At 39.2% G+C, this 13,578-nt stretch overlaps 1 protein-coding gene across 5 annotated transcripts in view; it reads right to left on the bottom strand.

Moving 5' to 3' along the window:
* The window catches only part of NCKAP5 (NCK associated protein 5), a 783,557-nt gene that overhangs the window by 694,615 nt on the left and 75,364 nt on the right, over positions 1–13,578 (bottom strand). For all 5 annotated transcript variants that reach the window (XM_089520139.1, XM_089520143.1, XM_089520141.1 and 2 more), the window contains exon 2: positions 8,190–8,302. In XM_089520139.1, coding sequence (XP_089376265.1) covers positions 8,190–8,258 — 69 coding nt within the window. In that variant the 5' untranslated portion in view covers positions 8,259–8,302. The remainder of the gene's footprint in view (positions 1–8,189; positions 8,303–13,578) is intronic.

The following is a 13,578-nucleotide window of genomic DNA, read 5'->3' as shown; positions in this document are numbered from 1 at the left end:
AGCACAGCAGGATATTTTAAAGGAAGAGTAAAGTGGATGCGCCATCGGCGCTTGAAGCTCAACATGTCCAAGACGGAGCTTCTTGTCTTTCCTCCTAAGTCCGCCCTTCAACATTCCTTTTCTGTCTCTGTTGACAACATTTCTATTCAACCAGTCCAGCAAGCCCGCAGTCTTGGCTTTATCTTTGATTCTTCTCTGTCGTGTATCCCGCAGATCCAGACCACAGCCAAGGCTTGCCGATTCTTACTATACAATATTGCCAAAATCTGACCTTATCTCTCCGCCTCTTCTGCCAAGATCCTGGTCCATGCCCTTGTGGTCTCACGAATTGATTACTGTAATGTTGTCCTGGCTGGGCTTCCTCTTTCTCACCTCCATCCTTTAATCTCTGTCCAGCATTCAGCTGCACGCATTATCACATCCACCCACCGCTCTGACCACATCTCTCCTGTGTTGGCATCCCTTCACTGGCTCCCTCTCCCTTTCCGCATTCAGTATAAGCTCCTGCTGTCGACGTTTAAAGCCCTCCATGGACTGGCCCCTCCTTACTTATCAGACCTTATTTCTCCTCACCTTCCCACTCGGGCCCTCCGTTCTGGTAGTCAAGGTCTGCTGTCCCAGCCCAGGATTTCCTCTGCCCCATCTCGAATTTGCCCCTTTTCACTCGCTGCCCCTCACTCCTGGAACCTTCTTCCCCTGCGGGCAAGAGCCATCACTTCTTTAACCAGCTTCAAAACGGAGTTGAAGACCATCCTGTTCAGAGAAGCGTTCCCAGGCATTGCATAATTGTCGCTTGCTATTTGATGTTCCTTTGTTGCCTGTTTTATTGAATCATTTCCTGTATTGCTATGTCCTCCCTCCAGTCCATCTCCCCTGATCCAGGCCTCGGAGGTAGAGAAGATCTGTTGGCCCTCATCCCCTTCCACATCTCCTTTTGTGTCGTGTCTTTTTAGATTGTAAGCCTTAGGGCAGGAACCATCCAATTAAAAAGATTGTATGTACAGTGCTGTGTAAATTTACAGCGCTTTATAAATAAAGGTTAATAATAATAATAATAATAATAATAATAATAATAATAATGGGTTACAAAGAAAACCTTTACTAATTCTGTAGAATAAATATAAATGCATCCTTCTGGTTCATGCTAAACAACTTGCAAATATAAAGAAGTATGAATAGCTATGGCTCATGTATCTGAAGAAGTAGATGCATAAACATCAAGTCTATGAAAGCTCATGTTACCAATATCTTCCTTTCAGTAAGTTGGAAAGGTGCTACAAGATTGATTATTATTAATCAATCAGTCAAATTACTATTTCATTTAAGATCTCTTTGCATAGTGATCTTACAGACTAACACAGCTTTACATTCTAGCCATAGTTCAATGCATGTACACAAAGAAGCCTTCATCGATATTTTTTGATACAACTCCCAGAATTCCTGACCATTGCCCGTGATATATGGGGCTGATGGAAGTTAAAGTGCAAAGCATCCCTGAGGCAGTTAAACTGAGGTTGAAGTTTATACTTTAAAGTTTATACTTTAATGTACAGTGTACACTGTAGAATCTCTTGAGAATTTTCTTTTTGTTTATGAACTAACTCAAGCGTTCATACTTATTTGAGAGTAAATAATATCAGAATAAGATTATTTCAAAGTAAATCCACTTTGATTCATAATTTGTCAAAATGATTTCATACAACTGAAGGGGATAAATTATCCCCTTCATTTGTTTCTGGTGTCTCTTTTACTGGTCCACACACTGGTGTGGAATTCTTACTCCCTCACTAATGAAGTTAATGCTAGATGGGGAGAAGGTGCAATTTTCAGCCTCTCAGTAATCATGGAGTTCAAAGAGATATGTTTTGCTGAGTAGCCAAAGGAGAAACATTCAGATATACAAATGCACCAAGGTAATAAATCAATTTTTATTCTGAGTTCTTTACTAGGATATTTTGTGGTATGATAAATAAAGGTTTCAAGTGCAAGGCTTAAAGACTGATTCGTATGGGTGACAATATTGACAAAGCAATTCAGATAAAAGGTTAAATAGTATATTAATGGGTAAGCAACTCTATTCTAAATACACAGCTTTGCATTCCGTTTCTTCCCAAAACACAATGGATGGCAGCAGCTTCCCCAGGTTTATGTTGTCTTATTAGGTTAACCCTGGCTGCTGAGGGACCACACCTTCCACCTCTACATCACACACGTTTTTGCCTTGGGTTCAACTGTATTATGGCAATTAGGGGGAAAGGGCACATACTTTCCCATCTTTAGGATGGATTGCTTTTATAGCCTAGGGAACAGGACCTAATTGTTTCTCTCATCTTCCTGGCTTGAAAAACGACAAACTTTATTAGAGGGGGAGGTCATAAAATTAGCTGCAAGCATAGCGTTTATCTAAAGGAGTGGCATATTTCTTCAACACTGTATATTTGACACTCTTTTTCAATAGCACTTTTTATTAAGGGCCCTGAGATAAAATATTGCAGGCCTAGTATCAGAGGCTTGGTACTGTTGAATGCCTGCCAAGGTCCATGCTAGAGAGCTCCCAGATCCTGCTGACCTTATTGCTTTTCTTCCTTCGTATTGCTGCCAGTTCACCTGCTAAACCTGACAATCAATGAGAAGAGAGAGGATATGGAACAACACCTTCCATTTGCCTTGCACTTTCTTCCTTGCAATGGCAATGTAAATTGGACCCGGGGGGAGACAACAAAGGAGTAATACTGGCTATTTTGAATACTATATATATATATATATATGGTGCACCTGTTTCAGGGCCATGGAGGTATGTTTTGTTCAAAACAGGGAGGGTCTGTTAGGTCACTTTCACTGGGGGGGGGGGACTACAATATGAGGTAAAGGGAGAGTGGTCCAAAATGACTCATTGTGTGCTGTAGGGATGCTTTTGGTCACTTTTGTGGCCAAATGTCTTTCTGAAAGAAAGAAAAAGTCAGATCCAGATGCAGAAACATGTGACGATTAGTAAATACTGTAAGCCCCTCAGGAGTTAAATGTACCTCTCTGATCCCTGGACATTGCCCATCTTTGGTGCAACATAATCAGCCATTTTTGAGTGGTGTGTAACTGTAGTGTTCATGTAACAGTACCGACACCCTCCTCCCATTTATTGTCCTTCCAACCGATGAAGCCACTTTTCCTTCCTCCTTTGTTTTTCTGATCAAGTGCAAAAGTTTGGTAAAAGTCTGGTCAGCATTTGAGAGGCCAGTACAATAGACAAACTGTACTGATTGGGATAGGTTACTGGCTGAAAACACAACATATGAGGTAGATTCTGAAACCTCATAATAATAAAGCTGGTAATAAACCCATCAACATGTAACATGCTACAAGACAGTTTTTCTACAAGAGGAAAAGCGCAGCTATCTCACTAGTAGCTGGCAGATGGCCATTGCTTTTCAGCTCCATAATGTATCTGAATTCAGAGTGACTGGCTGTGGCCACAAAAAAGGAATGAACCCCGCAGCTATTAGCATTGGGAACAGATTTAAGGTGTGATGAATCTGCAATCTCTGGCAATAGTAGGGGAAACAGGTGTGTATTGAAAATGAGAGTGTAGTAAGGAGCAGGTCAGCTGAGTGGAGGCTGAGATGTTGTGGTGTTGAGCAAACAGTTTCACCAGCTATTCAGTGTCTCTGACTGTGAGAAGAAGATTGCACAGATACCTCACTTGTTGAGGCTAATCCAATTGCAAATCACAGTGGTATGTGACTAAGCTCTGGAAAGGTGAGAGCAAAAGCAATCAGCCTCCTAAGAAACAATTCACTGCACTTTGCTCTTGAAAATTGAAAGCCTCCCATTTAAAGAAAAGGCTTAAAAACCTCAAGTTTATAGAGGCAAGGTACTTGTAAAGATGAAACATTCTCAAGAAGACTGCTCAGCTAAATGCCATCACAGCTGCAAGTGTCAATCCAAGGCAATTCCTAAACTGGTCTGGGAATTATTCTCATAAATAAAGAGCACAGCTTGAAGCACTGACTTTTTCTGATCAAAACGTCTCCTGGAGACAAGTGAACAGTTTTAGGTCAGGCAAAGGCCTCAGTTTCTGGTGGGCCTTTTATTATTTTCACAGGCAGCACCATACTCAGAGTGGATAGAAAGCTACATTTTTTTTCATAGCAATTGTGATATTGTGTAATGGTTTTTCAACTCTGTACATGGTTACAGAAAGGTTTTTTAGAAGAATGTATTTGAAGAGAGCTTAAAATCTTTTCAGGTAGCAGCTTAAGCAAAGCCAGCCCCATTTCTCTCAAGCACAAATCAAATAGAGGAACCATAATCATGACTTAAACTTTTTAAAAATAAAACCTTTTATGCTGCTATTACAAAATAAAAATCCTTAAAATGAGTTTTGATACCTACCTCTTAAAACTTTTGAAATAAGCATTCAATGTGCTAAATCTAATTGTTATTTCCAGCAAGAATAGACTGACTGAATCAATGGGTCAACAGCTATTTGAGTCCAGTTGATTTTATGGATCTGCTTGTATTGAGACTAACAATTGGAGTTAGCCCATTTACTACACTGTAACAAAGATATATTATCTATTCAAATTATCTGTTGGATCATATCCATTTCTAGGTTTTGGTTCAAAGTGCTACCAAATCTGTATGCAATTGTGAGAGATGCAGACCAAAAAGAAGAAGAAGATGATGATCAGCATATCATGAAACTATTTTTAACAAACTGCATTCTACTTTGGGATCTAGACTCCTATGCTAAAATAATATATGGAGCCAGACTTTATGATGTCATGCATTCAGCACCAACTTTAGAAACAGAAATATATATCTGTGCATTCTGAATACCACTTTTGTTGCCTTTATTTTAAATAATCCACATACCTCACATCAGACACACTGACAATGACTTTGTGTTCAGTACTATTCAGAGATAAATAGTAAAGGTTTGCAGCCTTAAATTCCCCAACATGTTTCAACTACAATCTTTATCATTTCTGCCCATTGGTCAGTGTTGTCCAACAAAACCCGGGGGCTCAATGTTGGGGACCACTGAGAGAAATGAGAACTCATGGGCTCATGGTAAAGCCATGCTAGTGAAATCTGCCATTGAAGTTGCAAACTGGGAATGGGGTGCAGCATGAAGAGAAGTGCAACAAGTACAGAAGAATATGGCCCATTTTTAGATGCTGTGACCCAGTCAGCTTTTCTCTCTGCCCTAGGAAACTGGCAGCTAAGGCTGGGAATAAAGACAGCTTGGTAATTATCAATGACTTATACAAGACAAATGTCATGTTATGTATGATGTAACTACCTTTTCCAGCCCTGACTTCTCTGCTTTTAATGTCAGATCATGAATAACGATAAAAGTTTTTTTAAATAACAAAACAAAACAAAAAACTTTAAGGCGGAGAAAGGGGGGGGGGGGAGAAAGAAAAAAAGAAAAGATCATCTGGGATTTTGCCTGTCAGACATTGTTTTAGAGCCAGAGCACAGTTAATTTCTTTTTTAAACTTTAGTAACCAAACCATAAAGTCAACAGTATTCTAGACTACTGAAACATTTGCAGAACTTGCTATGCTAGCACTGACCAATTATTTATCTGGGACTAGAAAGAATCTACTTTTGAGGGGGTGGAAGGAAAGAAGAGAAGGGAGTTTCATGATTTATTTTATAAGCCAGAAGGCTGTCCTTTCATCTCTCCAACTATAACTGCTCTATTACTGACCCAGAAAGGGGAGGCAACTTTGATTTTCATCTCCACTTTCCATTCTCTCCCAGGTCAGCTGATTTCATCATGCACAGAAATCTCATACCAGCCTTCCTACATTTGAACTTTGAAGGGTACTAACTCAACATGTCAGCACCCTCCTGAAACACTGACCCTGGGAACCTAATTTCTTTGAAAAGAAAGCTGCCTTTCTGTCACTGTGGGTTTTTTTTGTTTGTTTTTTTTTTGGGGGGGGGGGTTACGCTGAAAGTGGAGCCAGGCAGCAGCCACACAGATGTGGATTTTGTCCAATGGAACTTACAAGGGTTTTGGAAGGAGTGAGAGCCTTTCTTACCTTGCTACTCCCTTCCATACTGATTTACAAATACATGCCACTGATCTGTGTGAAGCTTACTCTAAGGACAAAATACATTTAGTACTATGCACAAGTCCAACCATTAGGTAGAGCAAGGAAAATTTTACAGTATGCTGTAATTCTCAGGAGCACTGATATGATATTCAGCGCCAGTTTTCTTTTGCAAAACTTCTTCCAAAGGACACTGCCATGACATGATTAAAATCCCCATGAACACAGATATGATATTCAGCTCCACCTCTCTGTGAAATCTTTCCCAAAGGAATCCATATTTCTTTCACCATTGCTGCTAAGGGGATGCTCATAAATTTAATGTGTGTTTCAAAGGATTGGGTGGGTCCTGATGTTTCCTCCACACCCAAAAATACTTGCAAATTTTTTGGAAAACCCCTAAAAATGGTATGTGTTGAAAACAACTTGAGGGGGAAACTACTCTGTTCTCTTCGGTGTTTGGCAAAATTGAGATAGTGCACAATATTAGTATATGCTTACATGGGAACTGATAGTTTAAAGTGATATTACAGAAACATGTATATGCTAGTCTGAAACATACTTAAAATATACTGTACCTCACATTATTAATGAACAAGGGAGCTTCGAGGCTGAAAACTCACCAAACCATAGTACTGACTTAGTACTGAAGGCCATTATGGAGTTTATCACACCACCTCCATTCTCATCAAGATCATATTAATGAAAGGAAGGGCATGCCTACCGGTTTGGTAGCATTTTACCCCACATGTCCCTCCATTAGTGCAACTGGGCTGTTGCAGGCCGCTTGCATTCCCTTCTGCCCTCATCCTTAATGACATCTCCCTGCCCTATTCTCTACCCAGCTGCCAGCATGACTTGCATTTATATGTGTGGGGGTGTGGAGTTTTTTTAATGCAATTTCAATGTTATGCAAATATAAAACACACCAAAACAACAACAATAACAACAGAAAGTTTTTAAAAGGTTGTTCTGGAATAGCAAAGGGGAAGGGGAAGGGGAGGAGAAAATGACACAATGTGATTGCACAACCCTACAACAGCCCAGTAGTAACTTACCACACTAAGGACCAGTTGTATATCAGCACTATTGGGATCTTATTAACAGGTTTTTCCATCCATGGCAAGGTGCAGGCTAACCACACTTCAAAGACAAGGCAATGATGAGAGGGAGGGGGTGTTGTCTGATAGATATCACCAAAGATGTTACTATCAATTTTTCTGGTGGTTTAAAAGTCGTGTGGAATAAAGTCCTAAACCAAAGTTCCATGCCCTTACTGTACAGAATACAACTACTACCAATTGTACATTCAATAGGGACTTGCTCTCAGTCGCAGCTTTGTGCCATTTGTTTGGCCCATTCACAGACATAGCAAAGAGTATACCCTGAAATAATGGCATATATGAAGTGTTGTTCATATTATTTCCACTTCTGTGGGACCAAAACTTGAACAGATAGTCTACACTTATATTAATTTTATAACTTCTTGTTCACAGTAGTAAAAATCATTACCATAATTTCACACAACAGATGTAAACCTACGTTTGCCATTAGTTGTGCACTCAATAGGGCGCTACTGCCAGTCATAGCTACCAGTGACAATATTTGTACAATGCACACACTTTTAAACATGAGTTTATCATACTGGTTTTCCTTTTTTAGACAAATACTTTTAAAACATAAGGCACTAAGGCACACACCCACAGTTGCACCTTTTTCTTATTATTTGAAGCAACTTTATTCAATTAAAGCAGCATACCCTTATTTCAGGTCATCCTAGATTCACCAATTACTTACATTACACACATTCAGCTATTATTAGAATAATGTCTCCTGCAGTTCAGATAATTGCAAGACTGGGGTAGATTCTGTCTGACTCTTACTTAGGGCAGAGCCACTGAAATGATTGGGACTTAATGAGTAATCACTGGGTTAGTCACAATTAATTCCCACTGATTTCCATGCAACTGCTGCAAAGATGATTATGTCTGGATTCAGCACAATGCCTTGAATATGTGTTCTTGGACACAGTCAAGCTATGAAGGAACACAAATGTGAAAGGGCTGAACCCACCAGCCCAAAAGACAAAAGCATCCAAAAGTGTAGGAACATTTTTGTACTCACCATGAGACTACTGTCCAAAGAAAATCTCTTCCCAAACTCCCTTTTCACTAATTTCTGTTTCTTGTCCATGACTGAAGTAGGTGATCAGAATTGCCACACTTCTGTTGTTCTCACTGAGGAAATATATTAAAATTCACATCTTAAAAACAGACTTCCTATTTGATTTTTTAAAAATTTTATAACAATGGTTGGTTTGTTTAATTTTAAAGCAAAAACATAAATACTTTCAAGTCATCAGATAGTAAACATTTTCAAATTTGAGAAGGGTTGTGTGCAAATATTTCTGTTTCATTGTGTTATTTCTTCTTCCTGCACTAAGGTTTGCGTGTATTATTATTAAGATTTCCCACATGTATATGTTTTAATGCATATTGCCAGAACACATTGGTAGCCTTGGAATTATGTGGTTTTCAAAGGCAAGACACACTTTGTCCCACTAAATTGAAATGGATATTGTTATTTTTTTAAGGAAAGGCTAAACCCAGAGTATTTCTTCTCCATTGCTAAATCTCATTAGCTGCCATTGGATTTCTGAATACTCAGTGGGTAGATTGAAGTTGCAGTAAGACTTTCTGCCCCATCCCACTTGTTGAGAAGAAGGAGCTCTAGTAGCAACATGACTGTGTCACCAAGTAGTAAATATTAGTACCAAATCTGTGCATTTTCACTTCTTTTTCTAGTTAGGAAAAAAAACAGGTGCAACATAAAAGAAAACAATGAACAAGATTATTTTTTCTGTTTGGTACCAGAACAGATAATAAGAGCAAATATAGTGTTCCTATGCCTTATGCAGGGGCTCCATTCTGGACCCCCCCCCCCATGTAAGGCAAGTACCACTTATGCTTGAGCTCCATTGAAAATAATGGGGCTTGTGCATGTGGTGCGTGCACCATTGCCAGTACTGTCGTGCAACTTTCAGCATATGCTGAAAGCCGCAAATGATGCAGGCGCACTGTAATAAACTCTTCCAAACACTTCATGGAGCGAGGTTAAAATAAGAAGAAAGTTCATATGGATTATTTACCTCTTTCCATTCAATTCCATGGAATCTAACCAGGCTCAAAATAGCAATAAGGAGCAGTCAAAATTCATGCCATTCAAGTTTGATAATCAGGAAGTAGCTATTAAAATGTTTGTGTGGTACCTAAATATCAAATGGAAATACTGACTTCAGTTAACTTAACCTTGTATTTCTCTGTAAAATTTAGACATTCTCCATATTCATAAACTGCATGATGAAGGCATTTTCTGTCCTTGTAAATCCTCAAATACAGGATTTTTTGGCATCATGTTCAGTTTACTTAAAAAGAAGAGCTTTCCAGTTCTCAAATAGGGGACATCCCTTATAATAACAGACACCTGGCAACTCTTTCAAACTGTGGTGTAAAGTGTAATATGACAGCCCCAATTATGAAGACAGTGCTGAAGAAAAAGATGGACAAATCACCTTTATTCACTTTTCCAAGGTTTACTTCAAGACAGAAAACAAGCCAAAATCAATGCACTTTGTATTGTAGAATATTGCAAGGCTCAAGATCCCTTGCAAAACAACATCAAAAGCAATTCATAATTCTTTCACTCCAGAATTTAGAGGCAGCTTGCTTATTTTAGCAAAAGTTAGTTTGATAGAAAATATCATTTCACTTACATTTTGTTCTTCCTCAAAGAGCAAGTATCCACTTGGTATCATTCAATCTAGTAATAATTTCATAAATCAGGTCATTAATGGTCAATATATTTGCATACTCTTTCTTCATTTTCCACCAGTGTTCAGTCTAAAACACATTTATAGTTCCTACTTGAATCACTAATATAGCTTTAAGCCATAAGATAAGATGCATTTATTGAATGATTTCTGAAGTGTATCCTCCCTTGCAATGTCCAATTGGATTCTCTGAGCAGCTTCTAAAAGCCTAAAAATAACTGTAACAAAGGAGTGAAATAGAACAGCACAGGATAGAAACTGTAGTTAAAAAAAAAACCTCAAAAACTTAATTAGAAATTTCTGAAGTTAGCAATGTTATAAAAGTCTTTAGTTAACAGTAAAGTAACACCAGAGTTGGTCCTTGAGTTAAATCTTTGGCTGGTGTCAAACTGCGTTATTTCTACAGTGTAGATGTACTCTGAATGTCTTGTTTTCATTAAACAAAAATCTCACCCCAAAATAATAATTAATGGAAGGTTTTTTGACAACATGATTGTAGAGAACAATCATGAAAAGGGCTCTCTTGTTGGATGATACATTAAGAAGAGCCCCAGATCTCAGTGTATAGGTAGACTGATAAAATGATCCACTCAATATGTGGGTACTAAGCCATGCAGGGGCTTTAAAGGCAAGCACTAGCACATGAAATGTGATACTACAAAGTAAGCTGGGGAAAGGGGAAGGTGCCAAATTCATTTCTTGGATTTACATCACATCATTTCTTTCAAGGAGCTCAAGATAGCTTATATGGTTTGCAACAGACCCATTTTATCCTTAGACCAATTCTCCTGAAAAATAGTAACTCATTCAAAGTAACACAATGAACTTCATAACTGAGTGAGGATTATATTCTTTGCACTCCTAATTCAACATTTTAACTCTGTTTACTCCATCTTGTGAACATATTCCCTTCTGTATAAAGATGGGATACTGCACCTATTCCACACTTGCACAACAAAACATAACTGTATCATCAACCTATACTATACACATGAACCAAGCCAATAACATATAAAATCCATGCTGTACCCATACAGAGCTGGTGTTAGAAGCTGGTATTACTGAGCTTATGCTGAGGCCCATTACACCCAATGGTAATCCCTAGACTTATTCCTCCTCTCTGATTCTTTTCATTCACCTGCTCCTTTCCAAATGATACAAGCAAAGAGAAAGGTCAACAGCTTCCCTTGCCCTCTACTCCTAGGCAGTGGCAGAGAGATGATCCTATTTCTCAGTTTTGTCTCCCTGAAGATATCTTGCTCAACCTCTCTCCAAATCTTAGAGCCAACACTCTACAATCACATTTTTTGGCTCTGACATGAGGAGCTACACAGTTGGTGCTGTTTCTGAAAGAGTTTTCTCCAGATTTCTTGGCTGCGTGGTTTGTTTCTTCCTTTGTTGTTATGCTGTAGGCAGCCCTAAGCTGTGAATAGTCTCCTCTTCCACAATAGTTTATTGTGTAGTAAAGTGTTTTATTGCACAACAAAACATAACTGTATCATCAACCTATACTATACACAGGGCTACTAAGGAATGCTCACTGTAAACCAAGAGTGCTGAATTGTTTTCCCACCTCTCCGTCCATCAAAATAACAGATGGCTATTCCATAACTGTTTCTTATCTTGCCAAATGCTTCACTGTCCAAAATAATATCACAAAAGCTATAGTCATCCACAAAGCATGAGAACATTTTGCAAAGAAATTAAAAACAGGTCAGTCAAATGGTTACACACCCATTACCCACCCTTTTGTGGTATTCAGTAAGCTGATGTTATTTAATATATTTTTTTAAAAAATATATAAGAATTCAATCATTCTTTTTGGAATTTTTGGCTATCTTTTAAAACCATGTGAAGCAGAAAGCTGAAAATGTACATTAATATCCCTGCAACCCTGGAGCAGAATAGATCTCCTGAGCCAAGAAGCAACAGTGAGTCAGTACAAGTTGGCAGTGTATGACGCTACCTAACACTTAGGAGCTTATGCCATTAACAAATAAGCCGGTTTACCTCTTCCAGCTTGCATGGAAGATCTGGGATGCCCCCAGATGTTATCATATCTAAATCACCACCTATCTAGCCAGGATGCCTCTGCCTGGATGCATCCCGGGTCGAAGTCTTACTCAGCCAGCACTTCTCCAAAGTCGGGGAGCTTCTGTCTTAAAAAATTGGCTGGCTGAGCAAGGGATGCATCTAGGCAGTGGCATCCTGGCTAGATAGGTGGCAATTTAGGTATGATAACATCCGGGGGCATCCTGGATCTTGAATTCAAGACAGAAGAGGTAAAATGGCTTATTTGTTAATGGGATAAACTACCAAGTCAGATATCAGTAAGCTGTCTATCTAGGCCAGGAGTGGGAATCCTGCAAGCCAAGGCTGTAGCTATGGGGGGGGGGGATGAAGTCCCCCTTCTTGGAAATTTTCCTTCTGTCCCCAAATTTCTAGCATTGGAGAAAGTAAGACTTAGAAAATATTTCATATCTAGAACTTTTATATTTGCTATGTTCATATTCCCATGGTACCTTTTCCTTTCCCTGTTCTTTGAATGTCTAAACAGTAAAAGGCTGCATGTGCACTGCAAAAATAATGCAGTTTGACACTACTTTAACTGCCATGGCCCAATGCTGTGTCAGGGTCAGCTGTCCCAGCCCAGGACTTCCTCTGCCCCATCTCGGATTCACCCCTTTTCACTTGCTGCCCCTCACCCCTGGAACCTTCTTCCCCCGCGAGCAAGGGCCATCACTTCTTTAACCAGCTTCAAAACAGAGTTGAAGACCACCTTGTTCAGAGAAGCATTCCCAGGCATTGCATGATTGTCACTTGCTATTTGATGTTCTTTTTTGTTGCCTGTTTTATTGAATCATTTCCTGTATTGCTATGTATTTTATATGTAGTATCCTATTATTTCTTAGATTGTATGTCATAGGCAGGTTTACTCTTTTATATTTATTGTTTTTATGTACAGCGCTGTACAGATCTACAGCACTATATAAATAATAATAATAATAATAATAATAATAATAATAATAATTCTGGGACCTGTAGTTTGATGACATCTTTAGCCTTCTCTGTCAGAGAGCTCTGGTGCCACATATCTCAGAACTCCTTCACATTGAGCCATAGCAGTTAAAACAGTGTCAAACTGCATTAATTCTGTAGTGCAGATGCAGCCCAGTAGTTCTAAATGCCAAGCTGAAAATTTAGGTTACTGTAATGTTAAGACATGTGGGGACTGAAGGGAATCTATGTTTTCAGTCCCCCCCCCCCCCAATATCCATGGTGCAAGCAACATTTCTGGCCCAAGGAATGACCAGAGGCCCCCTATTTTTGACAAGGAAATGAGACAATAACACCTCAAGAAGCTTCCTTCCACACTCTTTTTTTTTTTTTGGGGGGGGGGGGGTTGGAGAAATACCTAGTTTTTTTTTTCCTTGCAGGGGAAAAAGAAAGTGAACTGCTGGTAAATTCCAGTTTCACGTGGAGGGATTGGTGCATCCTGCAATACAACCAGGATGTGGAGAATGGTCTCTGAACCCTCCTATTTGCCCACTACTGATCTTTAGACTGTCTATAGATCCGCAGGAGGTGTTCAGGATCTCAGCTATTAAGATCCTTTTTAACTGGAGATGCCAGGGATTGGCCCTAGAACTTTCTGCATGTAAACTTTTATCAAGTAAATACCAG

Source organism: Sceloporus occidentalis, unplaced genomic scaffold (genome assembly GCF_023333645.1).
Source record: "Sceloporus occidentalis isolate IW3139 unplaced genomic scaffold, rSceOcc1.0.p SCAF_4, whole genome shotgun sequence".
In the NCBI taxonomy this organism is placed as follows: domain Eukaryota; kingdom Metazoa; phylum Chordata; class Lepidosauria; order Squamata; family Phrynosomatidae; genus Sceloporus; species Sceloporus occidentalis.
The sequence above is the reverse complement of the archived record's forward strand: the minus strand, read 5'-3'. Positions and strand labels throughout refer to the sequence as shown.